Below are 21,647 nucleotides of genomic sequence, written 5' to 3' on the forward strand. Positions count from 1 at the left end.
GGCATATTTGCCATTTCTGGTTGTCCACGAAAAATTAGACACATTTACAAAAAGAAAGTCTTCAACAACTTCTTTCTTACTATTTTTTCCCCCATCTCTTACTAATAATATGGACTCCACATTCTATTAACACTGTTTCGCTCTTACTTTGCCAATTTTACATTAAAATATGTGCCATTCACAAAGTGTCATATTTTTCGTGGACGGAGGGAATATAATTTCTTAGCTACTCAGTTAGATATTCAGTGGCCACCATTTTTTTCAATTTTTAAATACATATGAATTTAAAGGGTGCATTTTTTTCAATTTTTAGCTACTCAATTTAAAGATTTGAACCTGAGATCTTTGTTAGGATGCATTATCCCTCTACCTTTTAATCAACTCACACACGCTAATTGACTCTAGATTAAACGGACATTTTGACATGTCGATAAGAAAAATACAAAAAAATATCATATACTTATGTTTAAGATTGATAGTATATATATATTGCATCCAAAATTAAAGTAGTTTCATATGAGCAAAAAATAGTCTTGTAGTTCAGTTTAATATGAGCTGGTTTTCGTCCTAACTTCGTTTTTAACCCCTCGACGAATCAATTTGATTATATATAAATTTGGGTATAAATATCTTAGTATCATTACATTTATCACACAAATGCACTGTTTCAAATAAGCAGTTTTTTCCTACTAAAATAATTACTATAGAAAAGAAAATTATAACATCATTATATAAAAGTGATGTCCCTTTTCACATTTAATTTAAGAAAAAATGGTGAAACATACCTTTAAAAATTGAAAATATTACATCTGAAATGAATTTATTTTCTCCAAACACCACAGCCACTAAAACAAATTTAGTAGTCGACCTATATTTGTATTGTTGAAGAAGAAAAAAAATAATGATTTTAATTTTTTGAGTTGAATAATGCACACATAAATTAAATTAATATTTAAAAATAGTGAAAAATATCTTTTCCTCTCGTTTTCATGGTGGAGACGCCCACATATCATTCTCTATTACTATTATTTGAGAGAAGAGAAGAGGAATCCACATCCAAGCAACAATCCAAACCAAATGGCGGATCAGCTAACCGACGAGCAGATCTCCGAATTCAAGGAAGCCTTCTCGCTATTCGACAAGGATGGCGATGGTAAACATATCATTTTCTATTGATTTTGTTTTTCTTCTTTTTTGCACATCGATACGTCTCCATCCGGATCTGCTCAAATGCTCGTTATTTTCTGATCTGATTCGGTTCTGGTTGTATATGCGAGTTATTTGTATTGATTTTGCAATTGAGATGTAGATCGCTCACGGATGGAGATTTTGGATGATGGATGTTGTTGTTTGCTTGTGAGTGGCTATTCAGATTCTCAGATTCTCCTCCCCGCCAATGCATCACGTGTTGTCGTGGCGAATTGATATTATTGGAAATCAATGATATTTCGCTGCTTGTTTTTCAATTGCTTGCTAATGCATTTGACCTCCTCTCTAATCACCATGGTGTTTGCTTGGTGGAATGTGTTGTGGTGTGGTGGTTGATTTTGAGTCAGAATTATGATGGTCAATTCGATTTTAGACCATCTAAGATGTTGTGGTTTCAAAGTTCCTCTGATTGACTATAAATGTTGGTTATACAGGCATTAACAAACACAGGGCAGGTAATTAGGATTGACTTCTTTTCTTCGGGTCGGGTTGGGTTATTATTCTGCAGCTTTGATGTAAATTATGTGTCCTTTGTTGGCTCTTTTGTTGTACATTAGTATTCACATTGATTGTTCTGTCAAAGATGTTCATTGATTTTGATGGTATTATCTGAATTATTGTTCTTGTTTCCTGTGATCTTGAATGTTTTAAGCATTTGTCTTTCTCTCATTTTCAGTTGCATCTTTTTTTTTTCCTGGTAATTTGTTGTCATTTTCTGGAACTTCTAAGTTTCCCTTCCCATGTAAATGCTTGTGAAATCTATCACAGGCTGCATCACTACCAAGGAGCTTGGTACCGTGATGCGATCTTTGGGGCAGAACCCCACAGAGGCGGAACTTCAGGATATGATCAATGAGGTTGATGCTGATGGCAATGGGACAATCGATTTCCCAGAGTTCCTCAACTTGATGGCCAGAAAGATGAAGGATACTGATTCAGAGGAAGAGCTCAAGGAAGCTTTCCGTGTTTTTGACAAGGACCAGAATGGATTCATTTCTGCAGCTGAGCTTCGACATGTCATGACAAACCTTGGGGAGAAGCTTACTGATGAGGAGGTTGATGAGATGATCCGCGAGGCTGATGTAGATGGTGATGGGCAGATCAACTACGAGGAGTTCGTCAAGGTCATGATGGCCAAGTGAGATCCGAACAACCAATTCTAAATCATTTGAAAGTATGAAATAGACCATAAAAGGAATAAGGGCAGATAAGTCTGATGAGATTTCTATTTTCTCTTAGATGTATTCTTCTGGCATTATCAGCTTTATTTTGGTACTCACCTGTTTTTCATTTTGCATTGATTTTTAAGTGCTTTTGTTCTTCAATGTATGCTGTTTGCCCTGTTCTTTTTCCTCGTGACCCCATTTCGTGACATTGATCGTAAGAACCTATATAAGTTGGACTGTAAGTAGCTGTGCATCATCTTTGTTCTGCTCATCTCATTTACTCTGATCACTTACTCATGGATGTTTTTTTTCTATGTATTCACTGACAGTGCTCTATTTTTTGCCCTTGTTCTTACTCTTTTCTGCCTTTGTTCTTACTCTTTTCTGCCCTACTCCATGGATCCATGTCTTGGGATTGTTTGAACTTTGAAATAGTGATTTTTCCCCCCCAAAAAAAAAGCAAATGCTCTCCCCTTCACCTTTTTTATAGAAAAAACCTTTGCTTGTGCATTATTTTTGAATTATGTTCTATGTAATTTATTTTTAGAATTTGCTCCATGTGCTCATATTTTTATTTGTTTTTGCCCCTTATACTCTCATTCCTTAGTTTTTGACAATTTACTTGTGCTTTTACTGAATTTTTCCCCTATATATACTCTGTCCCAACATAAACAAGTCACTTTCATTTTTGAAATGTCCCACCACAAGTGAGCCTTTACCCTTTTTAGCAAAAAATATAGGAGTAACTTTTATAGTACTTGATTCTACCAACTACTATATTCTCTCCGCTCTACTTTTTTCTATCATACCATACTCTTTCTCCTCTAAACTCTTTAAATATTAATTTCTTAAACCTCGTGCCCAAAAGAGTGCCTAGCTTATGGCGGATTGGGGGAGTATACTTTACATTATTTTTTAATTTTTGTGTGAAAAAGAAGAAAAGTAAAGAAAATATAAAGTATGGGCCACAGGTGTATAGATTTAGGTATGGAGGTAACAAAAGTGTGAATTAAAAAAAAGGGTAAAAGTACAAGGGGTGAAGTTTGTCCAGTTGCATCCACTATTTTCCCGTAAAAGAGCATGAGCTATTTCTATTTCTATTTATCTACTAGTATTATACTATTATGATTAGTCCAAAAATATACGAGTTTGGAGGTATGACGTTCGCTTTTCAGTCCTATCTAAAATGGGTCCAATTTTATTGAGTCTTAGTTTGTTTAGGAAAAGTATGCATGCAAGTAATAAGAAAACAAGAGGACTGAACATAAAAGTCAATATTATGAGATTGTAAAAGTTGAAAGTTAGAAATTGATGGTATTGCTGGGGTTTCAGCTGGGACATATGGTTTGAGAGTTCGAAGGGGCCATCCAAGGGGAAGACGCGCGAATTGCGAGCTCGATTGAAGAAACTTTGCCACAACGTTCACCCACGCCGATCCTCCATCCTCAAGCTCAACAACAATGCCTCTCCCAATCACAATCACCATCACTCCTTTCCCAAGCTATCTGCCAAAAAGTTTCTTAGTAAAGCACTGAAGAAGAAACCTAAACCTAGCAGCGAACTCATACCTGATCCTAGGGAGTTCAATGACGAGGAGGAGAAGGAGATGCAAATGGAGGTGGAGGTGGAGGTGGACATGGATACGGACACTGATAAAGAAATGAAGAAGGAGAAGGTTAAGGAGATGGAGATGAAGATGAAGATGGAGATGGAGAAGGAGCTGGAAAGGGAGAGGGAGAGGGAGATGAAGGAGGAAAAGGTAAAGGAGATAGAGAAGACAATGGAGATGGAGATGGAGATAGAGAGGGAGAGGGAGAGAGAGAGGGTGAGGCAGATGGAGAATGAGAAGGAGAAGGCTCTAGAGATGGAGATGGAGCAGAAGGGAAGAAATAGCGTTGGCAAGGAAAAAAAAGAAAAAACTAGAGAAAAGAAGGAGAAAAATCTCCGGCATAAGGAGAAAGATGCAGAGCCAAAGGAGAGCAATGACGATGAGGAAAATGCCAAGGATAAGGAGAAGGAGAAGGAGAAGAAAAATAGTGAGCGTAAAAAGTTAAGGGAAATATTTTTTCTTAAGGAAAAAAAGGAGAAAAAGCTTCGACAGAAGGAAGAAGATGGTGAGCGCAATGACAATGAGGAGGAGAAGGAGAAACACGTCGAGCCCAAGGAGAGCAATGAAGATGAGGAAAATTACACGGGCAAGGAGAAGAAAATTAGTGAGCACAAAAAGATAAAAGAACTATTTTTTCCAAAGGAAAAGAAGGAGAAAAAGCCACGACAAAAGGAAGATGTTGAGCCCAAGGAGCACAATGACAACGAGGAGGAGAAGGAGAAAGACGTTGAGCCCAAGGAGAGCAATGAAGATGAGGAAAATGACATGGGCAATGAGAAGAAAAATAGCGAGCACAAAAATTTAAAAGAAAGATTTTTTTCAAAGGACAAGAAGGAGAAAAAGCCCCGACAGAAGGATGAAGATGTTGATGCCAAGGAGCGCAATGGCGATGAGGAGGAAAACGAGAGATGTAGCACTCACAAAGACAAAAAAGAAGGTTTGTTTGGTAGGGCAAAAAAGGAGATGAAACTTCGACACAAGGAGAAAGACAACGAGCTCAAAGAGAGCAATGGCGATGATGAGAACACGCAGAAAAGTAGTGACCACAAAGAAAAAAAAGGAAATTTCTTTCATAGGCAAAAGAAGGAGAAAAAAGTCCGAAACAAGGAGAAAGATGACGACGAGGAGAAGGAGAAGGAGAAGGAGAACGAGAACGAGAACGACGAAAATAGTGAACACAAAGAAAAGAGTAAAGAAAAGGAGAAAAAATTCCGACGGAAGGATAAAAAAGGAGACAAATATATGCAGTTGGAGCAAATGGAAGAGCGCCAATCCTTTGAAAATTAGATTCTTTGTTTTCCACTATAGCATAATATTTGTGGCAGGGATATAGAAATTTATTGATTTTTTATTTTTTAATTTCTTTTTTTGGGGTGTTCTCGACCAGTGTAATTTTGTATATATACATTAATACATGTATATACATTAATATTCTTTATATATTCAATTATGACAAGAAGGGTCTTATTCTAATGCTTATATCACCCTAATCCAAAATCAAGACTAAATCTCCACTCTTGGATTTTAAAATGAGTGGCATATGATAATTTTCGTGGGTGTTTTTTTATATCAACATTGTGTATTACAAATATCAACAATATGATATAAGAATATCAACATTAGTACAAGAAAATATCAACACATATTTATTGAGATTTTTACATGGTTTTATTGAGATTTTTTGATGTATTTGTTGATAAAAATCTGGGTATCAACATTTACGAAAACTAAAATAAAAAATATCAAATTTCATCATCCGAACGTCATCGGAACATATGCAATTGAGATCTCGTTGGAATCCTTATTAAATTATCGTTAATTTGATATATTTTTTTGCAAAAAAATAATTTAAATTGAGAGAGTTACGTAAATTTAAAGATTTGAGATGATTTTGAGGAGAGAGAAAGTAGTTAGTTATAATTACTACATATAGGATTTGACATTAATACCCTTTTAATTTAATTAATAATTATTTAAATTTAAAATATATTACACTTGGCATTATATTAACCACAAGATCTTCTAATCTAATGGTTAAAAATTGGTCTCAATTTGGGATTGGTAATTAGTTAGCAATTGATTAGAGCATCCGCAACGCTGCCTCGTTGCGGACTCGATCTCGTCTCGACGAGACGAGACGGCATCGAGACAGCGTTGCGGCTCCCGTCTCGTCTCGACGAGACGAGATGTCTCGACGCCCAACGCGTCCCGGCGAGGCAAGTCTCGAGGTCGCGAGACACGCGCCCGGCGCCACGTGGCGCGCGCGGGCTGGTGGCGTGACGCCCACTCGCCGACCCGCGAGTGGGCGTCGGATTTATGACGTCATAATTCAATTTTTTTTTTAAAAATCAGATTTTTCAAAAAAAAAAAAATAAATAAAAAAAAAAAACGGTAATATTACCGTTGAACGGTAATATTTTAATTTTTAATTTTTAATTTTTTTTTTTTTATATATTCTATATATAATCTTCTCCATTCTCCATATTACACACAAACACACATTTATCCTCTCATCTCTCTTTCTTTCCTCTCCAATCACTTCTATAAAATCATTCCTTTATTTTTTTCTTCTCCCAAATTTAATCAATTATGGATCCATTTGAGCAAATGCGTCGAATAATGGAAGAATCGCTAGAAGCAGATCGACGTAGGGAGGAGGAAGCCGCCGCGCCTCCTAGGCGACGCCGGACATACATCCACCGTAACCGGGAGGAAGCCGCCGCAAGGTTGGAACGTGATTACTTCAGTCCGAACCCGGTGTGGGGAGATATCTACTTCCGTCGCCGTTTCCGTATGTCACGCCCGCTCTTTTTGCATATCGCGAATACATTGGCGGCACGGGAAGAGTTCTTCGGAGAAGGGTTCGACGTTGTTGGCCGTCCCAGCCACACGACGCTCCGTAAATGTACTGCGGCGATCCGTCAGCTTGCTATCGGACAAACGGCGGATGCGTTCGACGAATACCTCGCACGTCGGAGAATCCACTGGGCGACTTTGTTTGTTGAACTTCGCAAAGGCGTCCGGGCAGCCTTCACCGCCGAATTTCGAAGAAGCCAACCACCGCAGATTGTCAGTTTCTGCTCCGTCTTCACGAACACGTGCACGGATTCCCCGGGATGCTCGGAAGTGTCGATTGCATGCATTGGCAATGGAAGAATTGCCCTGTGGCATTGAAGGGGTCATACACGAGCGGCCACAAAGGCACCCACCCCACCGTTATACTCGAGGCCGTCGCCGACTACCGGCTATGGATTTGGCATGCGTATTTCGGGGTCCCCGGCTCGAACAACGACATCAACGTGCTCAACAACTCCGACCTCTTCGCTGAAGTTCTGAATGGTAAAGCGCCGGCCATCAACTTCGTCGCTAACAATCGCCAGTATAAAATGGGGTACTATCTTGCCGACGGCATCTATCCGAAGTGGCCAACCTTCGTGAAGACGTTCAACAGGCCTACGGACGAAAAGCAGTCTCTTTTTGCGCAGAAGCAAGAGTCTGCTCGCAAGGATGTGGAGAGAGCGTTCGGGGTTCTCCAAGCTCGATGGAACATTATCAAAGCCCCGGCTCGACAGTGGTTTATAGAGAATATGGTCGACATCATGTATACGTGCATAATCTTGCACAACATGATTGTCGCCGACGAAGGACCTGAGGCGGGAAATTGGTTCGACCCTGAAACCCCGGGAAGCTCAACCGCAAGTAGTCCGCCTCGAACGGGAGTGCATCCGTCTTTGCAAGAGCGGTTGTCTATTCGGGCAAGGACACGTGATTCTACCGCCCACGCCCAACTCCAGGAGGATTTAATGGAGCACATTTGGGCAAAATTTGGCAACCATTAGATGATCGTCACTAGAGAACTCCTTCTTCTGCTTCTTTGCCTCCATTTTTTTTTTATTTGAGTTTAAGTGTGCAATTTGTAATTTCTAGTTTTTTAATTATGTCTTTTTTATTTTTTTATGTATTTTAAATTGTAATTTTATTTTATTTATAATGAAGTGTGTTTTTTATTAATTGAATTTGTTGGAATTAAAAATAAAAAATGAAATTGAATGAATAGTTAAGAGATGGTTAAGAGATGGTTAAGAGATGGAGGGATGCAGGTGTTGTCTCTTAGTTAAGAGATGAGCTGAAAAGTACAATGGGGCCCATGAATAGTGAAGAGATGAGACGGTTAAGAGACGGATAAGAGATAGCGTTGCGGATGGCCTTACATCCCAGGACAAGAATAGTAAATGTATTTAACCATATTTTTGTTTTAACATCATCAGGGATCGTATCTTTCATTCAATTTCGTATTTAATTATATAAACCAAATTATACATAGAAAAGTGAAGACTAAAGTTATAGTAGTAGTAAAAATACTAAAAGAAACAAAAAGTAAAGAAGAATCCCCAATATTAAAAACTACTATAATTATAATTTTTTTTAATGAAATACACCAAAGTCAAAATTTTAAAAAGAAAAAGTAAAAGGGTAACGATAATGGAAATGAGAGTATATTTTCGAATAGAGGACAGAAAGTTTACAGGTTTCAAACCATAAACAATTACTAACTTTTACATTTAAAATTCGTCCACAGTACATTAAAATTTTCTATCCGAAAAAATAATACAGATATTTAGGGAAACTCAAATGCTCAATCCTTATTAAAAAATGAATTCTAATACTCCACTATTGTGATTCACTTAAATTACAACTTTCACTTTTCACATATTATTTTTCTTTTTTAATTTAAATGAACTTTATGGTACTATTTATTTAATTTACTGAAAATGGGGTACACCTATAACTTTAAAAATTCTATTTTTATAATTAAATTATTAAAATAATTGAGTGGGACAGATGAGTGAGACATAAAATGTGGGACACTGAATCTTATCCATACTTAAATCACCCTCACAAATCACAATCACTCATTATTTACAAAAAATCATTTATTGATACACATTACACACTAATTTAAGTAATTACTCATGAGATCATTTCTAAGACAAAACAATATGATACACGTTCTCTTTTGAGATGGTCGTGCAAGAAATAGCTTAAAAACTTGGCTAATTGAAACTTATGCAAAATATAAAATAAAGGCAATAATTCAAACACAAGAATGTCGAAGATGAGATGTTATTCACTACTGAAAACAGAAATTGGTGCCTATTCTTGCCATATTAACAGTTACGCTCTGCTTGAGACGGGCTCAAGAAACAAACATCGTATGTGATTGTCGTTGCCGTTGAGGTTGCGCGCTGCTTCTTCTTCTAACCAAATTTTTACAGCCAAGCAAATGCTCTTAGGTTGCTATTGTACAACAAAACAAAACATTACAAGTTGAATTGCATCACGCAGATTAAACTTGTCGAACTGAAGTTACAGCACTAGCTGCGTGATGCAAAGGTTAGAGATATCATCCTTTTAGAGGCTTGTAGAGGACGACAGTCACGTATTTGGACTGGAATCGGTGGGTCAGGCCAAGGGCAACCACAGACTGGGCTGATCGTTCTTTCTCCATGAAGAGGTGGTTCAGCACTACATGCTGTGGCCTTGAAGCACTAGCGTCTTTGTTGCTTTCTGAGCTAAGAACACTCGATGACAGTTGAGGTGGAACCATCAACGGATCCTTTGCAAAGTCTTCGTCTCCTGGAAAATCCTGACCGTAACTTGACTCAGGTGATAGGGGAGCCTCAAATTCTGCCACACTATCAAGGTTTTCAGGAACATAGTCCTGTAGATTCCACAAACACTTTATTGGTCAGTAAATCTTAATAAAAACTCCGCTGTGTTCGAACTCTAACTTGCAAATTTGGTATAAACCGATATTCATCTGCACAATCAATGTAACTTGTTTTCTAGGACATCATGAGATCAAATCTATGATGTAGACTTGTTCTCAGCTTCACACTCCAAAAATGCTATAGATGAAAACATATGCTACATTTGTTGAAGGAAACGGTTTGGCTATTTAGTTGAGGAAAATAATTTTCTGACTTTTAGGCATCCTGCAACCTAGATGGGGTGAAATATGCCAAAGAAGGGGTTGAGTTCTATACTATTTATAGAAAGAGCGACTAAAAGGTTGAGTGCTGTGATATACTTTTCAGATGTTAGACTATTTTTGTTAAAAACAATGAAGGTTGGGTCTCTCTCAGCATTTTAGCCATTCAAAAACATACATCAATAGATAAAAATGAAAACAACTATATCCCTAACCAATGTAAACATCAGCTGTCTAATAGATTGATCATAAACCAATCATCAATGCTCTCTATTGTAAAGAAAGTGAAACTGTGTGTTATGGTGTTCAGAGGTAGAGATCTTCTGGGCATTGAGAGGAAAATTTGCTTGCAAGAGTAAATCTGCAAGAAGGGGCAGGATGGGATGCTGGTAATGGAAGTAATGGTAAAGAGGAATTTGAGGAAGGCAATGCCTTGGCTTGAATAGGCATGGGAACTGTTAAAGGATGGAACAAGGTTCGTCTTGTTTTTCTTTTCTTTTATTTCTACTCTATATTTTATTTGCATAACTCTAAATATGGAGTATCTTTTATATAAGACATGACTACTTCACTCTCCTGCTATCAATTACTACAGGTTTCAATGACATTTTTTTTTTAATTTCTGATTTGAATTTTACTCATGTCTCATAGTCAGATATTCTCAAATTCACAAATTTTAAAAACCAAGTACTCTGTATAATATTTATTTTTGTACTACTAAAAGTATATCCATTCATGCAAAAACAAAAATCACAAATCATAATAACTCACAAAGAACATAAAGACTTTGGTAAAGGATATCCACAAACTGTGACTCAGAAAAATGCAAAGTCATTACTTATCCTATTCCTTACATCCTTACATATTTATAATTGCACAAATAGCTTAGGGATGTCATTGTCCTGACACATTTCAACAGCAATAAAGTAAGACAGCTAAGATTTAAAGTCATTTCCAGCATAATGTAAGCAAATTTCATTGAAGTAATGAATAATAATGCAGATTGTGAGATGGAGACAAACATTGAGGGGGTTTAAAAATTTGGAAAGTAATAAGGCTAAACCTTTGGGGGTTAACTTGTAATTACTTCCTAACCTACAAAACAAATCCTTTTTTCTGAACTAACACGTTGTACTGCATAATGCCCATTAGACAACCTAGATCGATAGATAGCGCCGGAATTCAGGTGACCATAACAATCACATGCTGATTCTGAGGAAATCTAGATCTCTTCGCTTCAGTCACCAGAAACTACAATGAGATCTCAATTTTCAATTGGTCACTAGAACATATTACTTGGTAAAATTTCAATTTTGACACAATATAGTTGGTATACCTTATCAAGTACGGAGGATACTCATATCGCTAGGCACTGTTTCTAAGAAAGACAAACAATTCTGAATTATGGCAATAACTAAATATTAGCTACAAATCTCATATTCTGACTACACATATATTCTACATACCTATTAATTCATTATACATTGTTTAAGGTTTACAAAATTTGGTTTGCCTATTATATTTTTGTTATATAGTATACTGTATCTAATTTGAGGGAAATAGTGTACTATGGCATATTATATTTAATAATTACAATTATAAAATGTGTATTCCTACAAAGCTGATACCTATAACACCCTTAATATACATTTAAAGAATTATACTACACACACTCCCTCCATCTCTTAAAAATATGAAATTTTGAAGGGGGGCATGACTTTTAATGCACAATTGGTAGAGTAAGTGAAAGATGGGAAGAAAAAGTGATTGAAGTATTGTTGATGGGGAATGGGTCCCACCTCATTAGAGAGAATTTTCCTAAATTACAAAGTTCATAAATTTTAAGGGACGGACTGGAAATGAAATAGTCACATTTTTAAGGGATGGAGGGAGTATTTCATATAGTTGATACTCCCTCTTCCCACTACCAATAATCTTAGTAGTGGACGACACATATTTTAGTGCAAAATTGGTAAGGTATGAGAAAGATAGAAAGAAAAAGTGGTTGAAGTATTGTTAGTAAAAAAACGAATCTCACATTATAGAGAGAAACTTGCCAAAATATAAGGGGACGGCCCAAAATAGAAAAACAAGACTAATGGTTGTGGACGGAGAGAGTACAAGATAAAAATCCTTTGTATATAATATACTCGGAATCGTGATGATATTTATCTATTTTTTTTTATATATATCATTTAAAGTCCAATACTCTTTTGTCAGTCGCACGTAACATCGTGCTAGTACATAAAAAGCCTTTTAAAGAGGGAAAAATGGGAAAATGCATCTGTCTTGCAGAAAGAAAGATTGTGCCCCTATTGTTCACAATCAACTTTCTCCATGTTGACCTCCATAACCTCTTAGATAATCTTTTCCTCATTTTTCTCTAATTCACCCTTCCTGCTCTTAGCTTCACTGACAACCTACCCTACAGCTGTATACTACACATCTGCTCGCATCAACTAATCTTGACAACTCCAATACCAAAATTCTAATAGCCCATATATACGTTTCTCCAATGATACTATTGGGTGACTGAGTTTAGGGTGTCTCAGTAGAGGAGGCAACACAGTGAAGAGAAAGGGTATATGGTCATGGAGCTGACAAAAATGTTGTAGATAGAGGAAGAGTAGGTGATGCAGGAGGGATTCCATGGCGTTATAGGTAACTTTATTAATTGAGTTGACTGTTTTCATCCACTAATACATAAATCTACTAATACATACCTATGTTAAAAATACATATTGCATGTTAATTATGTCTTGTCTTTGAATAGAAGTTGCTATTGAAAAGGCCCAGAAAGGGGAAAAAACTCCAAACCATCAAGAGTCAAACACCAGGTCTTTGATTGAGATATATGCATTGGGTTAAGCATTTACTTACATTGACATCAAGAAGATTACAAACATGGCCGCTCTGATCTGTTTCAGTTGGAAGATCGGGGATATATCTCACTTCACCATCCACGATAAATCTGTAACGAAATATGCCTGATGGCAGCACCAAAAGAATAGAATAATCCTTGCCTGTTCTTTGGAGCATTTTCCTGCAGGTAGAATTAATACAGTGTCAAAAAAAAAAAAAAGAAAAAGAAAAGAAAAGCAAACAGCTTAAGAGAATGAGTGCATATATTAAGTAAATATTGCAGGAGTGAGGAGATTCACCTTGTCCTCCAGTTGTCCCATGAACCCTCCACGACCACGCTATTTCCACCATAACTCCAAGTTATTATAGTTGGTATGCCTTGTTCAAGGGGGTGATCGACAGCTCTTTGAGCTTCATTCTGCCTCAGTGGATTGAGTGACTGACCATCATTTCTTTGCAAAGGAATTACAGGGGCCTGCCTAGGTATAGAAAAAATCAGGTACATAACACACTATAAAATCATTAAAGATGTCTTCCTGAACAAAAAGAAACAGCAGAATTTACATTTAGGTAGTGATATAGTGTTGAACGCACTTGAGGAAACCACTGATTAATAAATTTGGTAAAATAATGCCAATATAGACAAACACCAGACAAGGGAAAACGCGTAAATAAGTCTACTGTGCTAGATCCAATAGTAGAATAAAAAATAATAATTTTTACATGCATCAAAATGAAGAATAAGGAGACTGACAGACAATATATTTTATAAGACAGACAACAACAGAGGACCAAGACGAGTGCAAACAGGACTTAGAACTTGAATTCTTGAATTACTCAAGGATTAGCACAATTTTGATTTTTTTTTTTAATTCCTTCCTGATAACATTGTATCAAAGTTAATAATAAATTGTTAGAAACTAACCTAGCTTGTGCTATGCGTCAAATTCACCTTCTTCTAACCACTAAAGTCTACACAAGCTTAGGGTACTATGATCCTATCCCATATTGTCAATTAGATTCATGTCTACTTCCTCAAGTAAATTCTTTTAATCATGTTCCACCTTTGGAGATCTAAATGGAATAGTTTAAAACAAATGTACCAACAAGGTACAAAGCCCTGTCAAAACCTGAATAATGGATCTAAAATTAAGAGATACTACAAAATTCTGGATACCAATAAATGGTTCTGGCTTGCTATTACTAGGTATTCCTTCTTAAGTTCACAATTTTGTTCCTCATATGCAGAGCTCCTATACTCGTTCCAAATTCCAATTGAAGATCATGACCAAAATTTGCCCCGTGTCCCTATTTTCCTAGCATGGATATTGAGCATTAAAATAAATTCCCTGAGCACGGACTTAAGAATAATTTTCCTCTTCTAATGCTTTATGACCCCCAGACTTAACTACCTTTATTTCCTCTCTAGTTCAACCAGAATAAAACTGAAGACTCATGTAGATATTAACACTTGAAACATCTAATAACTGATATACATAAGTGAAATAGATAATAGATAATATAAATAACAAAGGAAAATATGAACTTATACATATGAATACTGATTACTGTGCATTCATATACAAATTAAATTTATGCATTAATTAGTCATAAATCATAATTACATTACACAATGTTATGGAGTATTATGTAATTTACATTTTTGTAGCATGCATTCATATATCTGTGCATATAAAATATTTAAACATTCTCTGCGCATACAAAACAAAATATAAATTCATAAACACTTTACTTTGCACAATAATTCAGTTTAAGTACTAGTCTTCTACCGATCAAACATAAATATTTTATTGGAGAATAGGACTATCCTGAAACTAAATATTTTTTGATTTATTATTCTCGAAGAGCCGCAAATCAAACATCTTACTATCTCAAATCCAGCACTAATCAATAACGTGAGCTATTAACTGGGAATCGGGATATAGAAGATATTATAACAGATGTCACAGATGGTTGGATACAAGGAATCACATCCTTTCTTTCACTATACACTTCCACCTTTTCCTTGTGTACTAGACTGCCACATGATAACTTTGAAAAAAAGCCTAATGGTATTTAGGAAAGTGAAATATTTGTAGGACTATCTGTGGCTCAAGTTCAACACAAACCTAATGGTACCAAATGCCACAGGTCAGGGATTATTAATAAGAATGCTTATGAAAGGACTTTAAAATTTTTCCAGTGGACTTGAAGAATAATAATATGATGTCACGTCAGATAAGACAATGCATAAGTTCAACAGAAACTAATCATATGCATTTATTTGGGACCACTCATTCCAAGGCTGTATATTTGTTCAGCACATGCCAACAACCGACTCCAATGAACCACAAGAATTTAAAAGGACAAGAGGTGCTAGATTTACTCCAAGACCACAACCATGTGGGATGACAATAAAACACATCCCATGCCTAGCTTTATTTCCTATTCCCACATTATTTAGATAAGTAAAACAACATCAAATTAGAAAACAGAGATCACCATATCGCCTATATACGTCCACATTGCAGGAATCCAGAGAAATGCATGCTCTCCCAGCGAAACAAGGTGTCACTAAGAGAATTAGGGATTGCACACATGCACTTTTACCCTAGCAACCTACACTCTTACCCATGGAAACAATTGAAAAGAAAATCAAAACAAATGTTAAGAGGCTGGTCATGAGATCTCTATAGGAAACTATCTTAGCATCCACTCAATGATTGGCTTGTCTAGCTACATATGTTCAGAAAGAGCTTCGGCATTTGGATCATATCCGACCCTCGGTTCTCGAACAGGATAATATAGTTCACATCAATTTCAACATCCGACAGTGACAATAATCGATAAGAATTGGCTTTGATCTAAACTTGAATTACTATATGCTATTGATATTAGTATTTCACTTGCCACAATAAGTAAATGCAGAGTTGACCTGGCTCTAATGATTTCCAAGAGCACAATAGCGACACGATAGCAATTTGCAAAACCAGATCTCCGCAAGTAACAAATTAATAGGCATAGGTTACTAACATCCGTGCAACATTCTTCAGCATTAGCCAAATAACGCTTACTAAAGCTGTACAAAATTATACCGATAAATCCAGGTGCAGTTGGATAAATAGCTGAGATCGACACAGAGGCACGAATAAATAGCATCTAGAAAGGGAATGTGAGACCTAACCTGCGACGAAAACAAGAGAGGAGCGCGAGAGTGATGGGGATCACGCGGCGGAGAGCTCACCATTAGATCAGAGGAAGCCACGCGGATTGTCGGCGCGTGGTTCGAGCCTTCGGAGACTTCGTCGCCGCCGCCATTCTCACAGCCTTCTTCTTTTCCATTGGCATTTCCCATGCGAGTAACGCAAGTGCATGTAGGTGAATGCGTATTCTGCAGGCGTGGAGAGAAGATATTAACAGAGAGGGAGAGAGAGCACGGGCGGTGGAGAGATGAGGGTTTTAGAGGGATCAAAAGGGCGGTGTTGGGGCGGAGGAGAAGGAGGTGGGGGGATAAAACTGGAATTATAAGCAATGTCAACTCAGCAGGAAATTGAGAGGATAGATCTGAGTACGTGGATTCATCCTGGTCGTCAACTTTGGATAAGAACTATTGTCGCAGTGAAATCCTCGTCGTTCAATTTCTGATCGACGAGTTCGATTGACTCACTTGCGTCTCAAATCATCAATTTCCTTGTTTAATCATTATCATTATTTTTACTAAATCGAATGACACCCAAAAATAGAAAATATACACTCCATTCGTCCATCTTTAAAAAGACATTTTCTAAATCCAAGATTCAAGAAAATTGTCTGCTCCTATTGAATAAGTTAATTATATATTAATAAAGCTATATTAATAATTTGATATACTAATTATATATTAAAATAATAAATATAGTAAGTGTACAAGTTAAAAAAATTTATTAGCTTTTAACTTTATTTTTTATTTTTATATTTGAATTTCCTTTCTATTTTTATTTTAAATTTGAATAAAAGTATGCACTAATTACATTTATGGTTCTAAAAAAAATAAAAAAAATTATACACAAATCATAAATATATGACCACAATATTATACACTTTCCATGTACTATATATGCATCCATATACTTTAATTAAATGCATAAATAAACCTATTTTTTTTCAAATAAACTAATTTTTGGTTATACGAAATTTGATCACATAGATTTGTTGCTAAGTTAAATGGAGAAAGTGAATCAATTAAAAATCAATAAAATAAATAGATAAAAATAAAAAATATAAGAAGGAATAAAATAAAATAAAATAAGTGAAGAATATAAAATAAAGAAATAACTCAACTATCGGATACTTACAATGAGAAGGACGAGTACTATATTTGTCTCGCACTCACGCTAAAGTAAAGCGTAACATTCCTATTTCAACATGTATTTTTCCATGTAATTTTTTTTCGAGTAAAATTGAGAAAAATTAAATAGAGATATTGATGTTTTCATTTTAGAAAACATATTACTTAAATAGAACAATCTATAAAAGAAAAATGTAACTACTTTAAAGAAAAAGTAATAAATTCTATTTCATCCGTTCCAATCTAAGTGAGATATTTCATTATTGCATGTATTTTGAAAAAATAATACTCCCTTTGTCCAACATTTGGAATCACATTTTGACATAAAAGTCCATCCCAGTTTTAGAGTCACATTTAGAATTTTCTATATTTGGTCATACAATTTTACCCCATTGTTCATCAAAATTATATCAAAATGCTAGTACTATCTACACATTAAAATAAACCAAATCAAAAATAAAAAAACCAAAAAGTCAAAAAGGGATCCACCTTCAACCAACTCACTTCATTTATTACACACTCCATCATCTCACTTCATTTATTACATACTCCACCATCTCATTTTATTAATTACACACTCCACCAATTTCTTAAAACCCGTGCCATAACTAAATGACACTCTAAATACGGGACGGAGGGAGTAAATAGTTAAATTGAAGAGAAAGTAAAGTACTAAGAGAAAGAATATTGTAGAAGAAAGTCTCATTTACATTATTATTTTTCTTAGTTTACTTTTTCATCACTTTAATTATTCATTATTATTTTTTTAAAATATGTACGAAAATGAAACGTCTCGCTTAGACTGAGACTAAAGATAGAAAAAATAATTTGATTAATTTTGTGAACGTATTAAATAAAAGAACTCGGACGATGGAATTATATACGTTTTGGATATTTAAATTCATTTTAAAATGGATAAGGTAACTTGCATATTAGCTTTTATTGATTTTTTTTATTTGATACTCTATGTAACTATTTTCTTTTTAATTCATTTTTTAAAATTAAAAACTTTTTATTTGTGGAAAATAATTTAAAAAACAGACATATTCTCGACTAATAATATTTTAATTATTTTTTAAAATTTTTTCTTATTTTTCCTTTAAAAGCTTATATTTTTAAGTGACACAGTAGAATAGAAGATAGTTACCCACATGCTCATATGACATATCGTATCCAAATTAATAAATACTCCCCCAAGAGCATCAATATAGTGATTTTACTCCAACTATTTACTAGGGCATGATTGGTAGCCCATAAAAACTCATAAAAGCCCATAAAATGTTGCATTATCCCTTCTTCTTCACCGTTTGGTAGAGCTCATTTTTTCGGAGAACTCGACACAAATTCCCCGGATCTCGGTGAAATAGAGAATAGAAACGACGATTCAAGCATTTCACTATCAGAGAAAATTGGTGGTATAACTTTTTCTCCGATTCTCCAACTTCCTGATTTGGAGCTTTATGCCTAAATTGCCATCCCGGTTTTCCACTTCTACAAGCACACGCCCATCACCAGAAGGCACTCATTCGCGGCAGAAAATTCAGGCTTCCGACCACCACAGATATGCAGGAGGGTACTCATTAGCAGTAGATGTGGTTGAATCTGAAAGATCAGATGTGGTTGATAATGTTGATGCTAGCCTCACAACTGAGGGGGATGTTGTTGTTGATACCATCAAGGTTGATGTGAATGTGGTAGATCCTAGAGTCGCTGTTGTTTGAGGTAAGAAAGAGAACTGAGACGGGGAGGAGGTTCCACTTGAATCAGTCGGTAGTGCTACTGGAAATGGTGATGGTGTCGAGAAAGATGTCGTTACCAAAGTAGGGGCATCATTAATGTCATTGTCATATGTATCCTAATGTTGGGATCTATCACAAAACTTCTAGGGATTATGTGTTTTCTTATCTTCTACCAAACAACATAATATTGGGAAAATGTTATCCATTCATGTGAAAACCTTCTTATGTGCAAACTCATGAAAAGGGTTTCAACGAACCAATCACACCCTAACATTTTATTAAAGTACTCTCTTTTACAAGGGAGTATATCAATGATGTTTTTGCTATGATTGGGATAATAGTTCCTAATATTGAAAAGTACTGATTGTACATCCCTTTTATAAGAGCATTTTTAACAATTTATACTAAATTCAATTTTAGTGTAAATGTTATTATCATACAGTAGTGATTTTACTTCAACCATTTACACTATTCTAAAATTAGAAAGTTCATACTTTTTCATGGACAGACTAATAAGGAAATATGTTTATATACTTTTCAGAGATGGAGGGAGTATTATTTGTGCTGCCCAGCGGGTCAACCCCAAGCCCACTGGGTTTACCTGCTTAACCAGTCAGCCTGAACGGATTAGCCCTATTTCTAATTGCTTTATAATTTTTCAGTCATACTCTTATTTAAGTGAGCTAATCAGATCAAGCTCATCATGTTCGGATTAAACTGACATCCCTACAAATACGTACAATAAATAATTGTTAGAAGTTACACAATACAAAGAACAATAAATGCTCCGAATATTTCATTTGTGTCGTAATCGTGTAAAGACTTAACCGATGTTGTTAAGATATCAATGTTTTGTAGTTCCACACCATCACCAAACCGCTAAAATACTTGCCGTCAAAATCTAACCCCCTCTCGCCTTCGTTCGATTTTGAAGTGATTACGTTTATTTATTTGATTAAATGATAAATTGATGTCAAGTATACATATTAAGACAGGGATGCGATCAAATGCAAACCATATATTTGATACAAACTCCAAACTTTAATCCTAGCCACTAATTATTAAAGATCTGTGGTTAATATTGTGTTCAATTTCAATGTCAACAAAAGTATGTAATTTGTCAACATGGGTCAATTTTGTAACTTAATCTTCTAGCGGTTTTTGTGCTCCTAATTTCTCTCCCATCTTTCAAAACTGAAAATAATCACATATTCTTTAGGATCTTAACACGATGCGGAAAATTTATTCTGAAGACTGAAATTCTTTTTCGCCTGCGTACTCTTGGAGGTTTTTTATTATTCGGCCGAATCTTACATTGATTTCTTTGCCGGTGTTACATCGTTTTTTTTATTATATGGAGGGTTCTAACGCTGATAAAGGTAATTTCATGGAGATTCTCATCTCTCAATGCCGCAAAAGTTTTTTTATTTTTCATTTCCAGATTCGTGTTTTCAGTATGTCTCAGATTGTCACATTCGTGATTCATAATTTCCATACGTTGAAGACTGACACATTCTTGATTCGTTAATTCCATATGTTAAAGATTGCTCATTTTCCGGATTTGTGATTTTTAGTATGTTGAGTCGATTGCGGATACAATTTGTGATTCAGATTGTGTTTTTTTTTTTTTTTTTTTTTTTTCCGTTGAACATGTGTTGAAATTATTAAATTTTTTGTTGAGACGTCGTAGCACATGGCTGATCCTATGTTGACATTTGTAAGCTACTGTTTGATTTTACATTGCAATCCTATTGAAATGCTATTGATTTTTTGTTGATTCAACACAAGATGAGACTCAACAATGTTTTCAACTATTTGATAAGCCGCACACTTCTATTTACTTTTTGTTGATTCTATATTGATATTATATATTATGTTGACATTTTTGTTAATTCTATTCTATTGACATTTTTGTTGATTCTGTATTGATATTCTATATTGATTCTATATTGATATACATACATAGCTGTTGTTCTATTGATATTCTATTTTAATTATCTGTTGACATTTGAATGCTTTGTGTATCAATCTCAATTATTTCAGAATGTAGATCCGACTTGAAGCCTTATGTTGGCAAGCTTTTTGAATCAGTAGAAGATGACGTTTCTTTTTATGAAGAATATGCTAACCTATGTCGGTTTGATACCCGAAGATTTGGTCACAAATTATCAAATAGGGTCAAAACTTGGCAGACTCTAGTTTGTAGCAGGCAAGGTAAACTGTTGTGTGATGAGGAAAATGAAAGCACGATGCCCGAGGGTAGTGCCAACAAGCGTAGACGGCGTTCTAGCAGATGTCTCTGCAATGCGAGACTTACCTTGAAGTACGTAATCATTGCTGGCAGCACAAGATATGTTATTAGCAACTTCATAGAAAACCACAATCACGAGATGGTTGACAAGAAGCACGTCCGATACATGAAATCCAACCGTAAGCTTGGGGGATATCCATTATAGATTCAGCAGATCATGTATGCTGATTTTGTAACCAGTATTAAAACAATTGTCAACCTAGACGCAATACGATTTCAACAAACACTTCAAGAATATAAGGAATTCAACGTAATATCAACATAAAATCAATACGATTTCAACAAACACTTCAAGAATAGAAGGAATTCAACGCAATTTCATCTTAAGAACTGCCTAACAACAGAACAGAATAATTAACAAATTGTTTTAGCAAAAAAATCAGCAAAGGTTTCAACACCAACAAAGAATTACTAAAAATTCAACATCAAAAC

The 21,647-nt window shown here is 35.4% G+C and overlaps 4 protein-coding genes across 4 annotated transcripts; 3 read left to right on the plus strand and 1 right to left on the minus strand.

The window, feature by feature from the left end:
* The first annotated feature begins 997 nt into the window (after positions 1–997).
* Positions 998–2,534, plus strand: LOC125191401 (calmodulin). The gene is made up of 2 exons (XM_048088954.1): positions 998–1,153; positions 1,978–2,534. The coding sequence occupies exons 1-2, from the start codon at positions 1,078–1,080 to the stop codon at positions 2,349–2,351; spliced, it is 450 nt and encodes a 149-aa protein (XP_047944911.1). The 5' UTR covers positions 998–1,077; the 3' UTR covers positions 2,352–2,534.
* A 401-nt stretch (positions 2,535–2,935) lies between these two features.
* On the plus strand, positions 2,936–5,362 carry LOC125191400 (myb-like protein X). Its single transcript, XM_048088953.1, has one exon. The coding sequence runs from the start codon at positions 3,982–3,984 to the stop codon at positions 5,269–5,271; it is 1,290 nt and encodes a 429-aa protein (XP_047944910.1). The 5' UTR covers positions 2,936–3,981; the 3' UTR covers positions 5,272–5,362.
* Positions 5,363–9,042: 3,680 nt separating this feature from the next.
* On the minus strand, positions 9,043–16,341 carry LOC125188365 (SNF1-related protein kinase regulatory subunit beta-1). Its single transcript, XM_048085161.1, has 4 exons — positions 16,023–16,341; positions 13,138–13,313; positions 12,857–13,019; positions 9,043–9,706 (listed from the first exon to the last, which is right to left on the minus strand). The coding sequence occupies exons 1-4, from the start codon at positions 16,191–16,193 to the stop codon at positions 9,389–9,391; spliced, it is 828 nt and encodes a 275-aa protein (XP_047941118.1). The 5' UTR covers positions 16,194–16,341; the 3' UTR covers positions 9,043–9,388.
* Positions 16,342–20,144: 3,803 nt separating this feature from the next.
* LOC125187303 (protein FAR1-RELATED SEQUENCE 11-like) lies at positions 20,145–21,386 on the plus strand. The gene is made up of 2 exons (XM_048083867.1): positions 20,145–20,283; positions 20,948–21,386. Exons 1-2 carry the CDS (start codon positions 20,259–20,261, stop codon positions 21,358–21,360), a joined length of 438 nt encoding a protein of 145 aa, XP_047939824.1. The 5' UTR covers positions 20,145–20,258; the 3' UTR covers positions 21,361–21,386.
* Positions 21,387–21,647: the final 261 nt, after the last annotated feature.

Source organism: Salvia hispanica, chromosome 5 (assembly GCF_023119035.1).
Source record: "Salvia hispanica cultivar TCC Black 2014 chromosome 5, UniMelb_Shisp_WGS_1.0, whole genome shotgun sequence".
NCBI classification, from domain to species: Eukaryota; Viridiplantae; Streptophyta; class Magnoliopsida; order Lamiales; family Lamiaceae; genus Salvia; species Salvia hispanica.